The 1370-nt window shown below is 29.8% G+C and overlaps 2 protein-coding genes across 2 annotated transcripts in view; one reads left to right on the top strand and one right to left on the bottom strand.

Annotated features, from left to right (window-relative positions):
- Positions 1–1370, top strand: part of LOC124419301 (hybrid signal transduction histidine kinase A-like) — a 19388-nt gene that overhangs the window by 3819 nt on the left and 14199 nt on the right. The gene's annotated exons all lie outside the window — the stretch shown is intronic.
- Positions 1–1370, bottom strand: part of LOC111683142 (sodium/hydrogen exchanger 3) — a 40284-nt gene that overhangs the window by 38205 nt on the left and 709 nt on the right. Inside the window, exon 2 of the mRNA XM_046948333.1 lies at positions 934–1144. Within this exon, the coding sequence (XP_046804289.1) occupies positions 934–1144 (211 nt within the window). The remainder of the gene's footprint in view (positions 1–933; positions 1145–1370) is intronic.

Genomic DNA, 1370 nt, shown 5'->3' with positions numbered 1-1370 from the left:
GTCTAGTCTATAGTCTAGTCTATAGTCTATTCTATAGTCTAGTCTATAGTCTAGTCTATAGTCTAGTCTATAGTCTAGTCTATAGTCTAGTCTATAGTCTAGTCAATAATCTAGTCTACAGTCTAGTCTATAGTCTAGTCTATATTCTAGTCTATAGTCTAGTCTATAGTCTAGTCTATAGTCTAGTCTATAGACTAGTCTATAGTCTAGTCTATAATCTAGTCTATAATCTAGTCTATAGTCTAGTCTATAGTCTAGTCTATTGTCTAGTCCATAGTCTAGTCTGTAGTTTAGTCTATAGTCGCTATAAAATTGAACTCAGTAATATTTAACTGTGTAAAACGAAAATATAAAAACTAAAAAGAGAAAGCCAGTTTAAAAAGTCCCTTTTGTTAGTAAGCTCTTTAAAAAAAGGAACATAATTTATTTTAAAGGTGTTGGGTGTGAGTTTAAAAATAAATCGTTGGTGTGGTAATAATTGTTTTTCAGGGACATAAATAAACAGTTTTCAAAGTTAATTTTTCGATATTAATATATACGACATTTGCCGACTCGAAGGCAAAAGAAGAATTTATTTGTTTTCTTTTAGTTTTTTGTAGTTGTTGTGTATGACATCAACTAAATATTCAAATGGAATTTCAAATATCACAAAAGATATATTGAAATGAAATAGCAAATAACAATGATATTAATTAAAAATGGACAAATAAAAAAGATAAGAACTTAAATCATCAAAAAACAAAACAAACAAAGACCGAACGAAATATATTTAGCAAAAAAAAAAAACTTTACGTCAAATTAATTTAACACACCAACAATTCCAAGACAATTTTTTAAAGAATTAATCTTTTTAATACAAAAAAAGTTCAAAATATGATAACATTTTACAAAAGGGGAAGTGAATTTCTTTTGCATAATTTCACAATTACTCACCAATTTTTGCTATACTGGCCGATAGAATCCAAACACCAATAATAAATGGTGTTTTTACACGATCAAATTCCACTTGAGCCAAAGGATAACGATCATGATGACCACCTTCTTCTTCGCCATCATCTGAACGTGCTTCATGTGCAGCATGAGCGTTATAATTATTGTGTACATCATTATGTGACGGTGGTATTGAGGAGTCAGCAACAGGGGACTAAAATTAAAAAGGAGGAAAAAATAAATTATTATTGGATACAAAAAAATATGGTAGCCAGTCTAGCCTATACTATAGACTATAGAGTAGACTATAGACTAGACTATAGAGTAGACTGTAGCCTAGACTATAGAGTAGACTATAGACTAGACTATAGACTAGACTATAGACTAGACTATAGACTAGACTATAGACTAGACTATAGACTAGACTATAGACTAGACTA

The sequence above is a fragment of the Lucilia cuprina genome, chromosome 2 (genome assembly GCF_022045245.1).
Source record: "Lucilia cuprina isolate Lc7/37 chromosome 2, ASM2204524v1, whole genome shotgun sequence".
NCBI classification, from domain to species: Eukaryota; Metazoa; Arthropoda; class Insecta; order Diptera; family Calliphoridae; genus Lucilia; species Lucilia cuprina.
The sequence above is the reverse complement of the archived record's forward strand: the minus strand, read 5'-3'. Positions and strand labels throughout refer to the sequence as shown.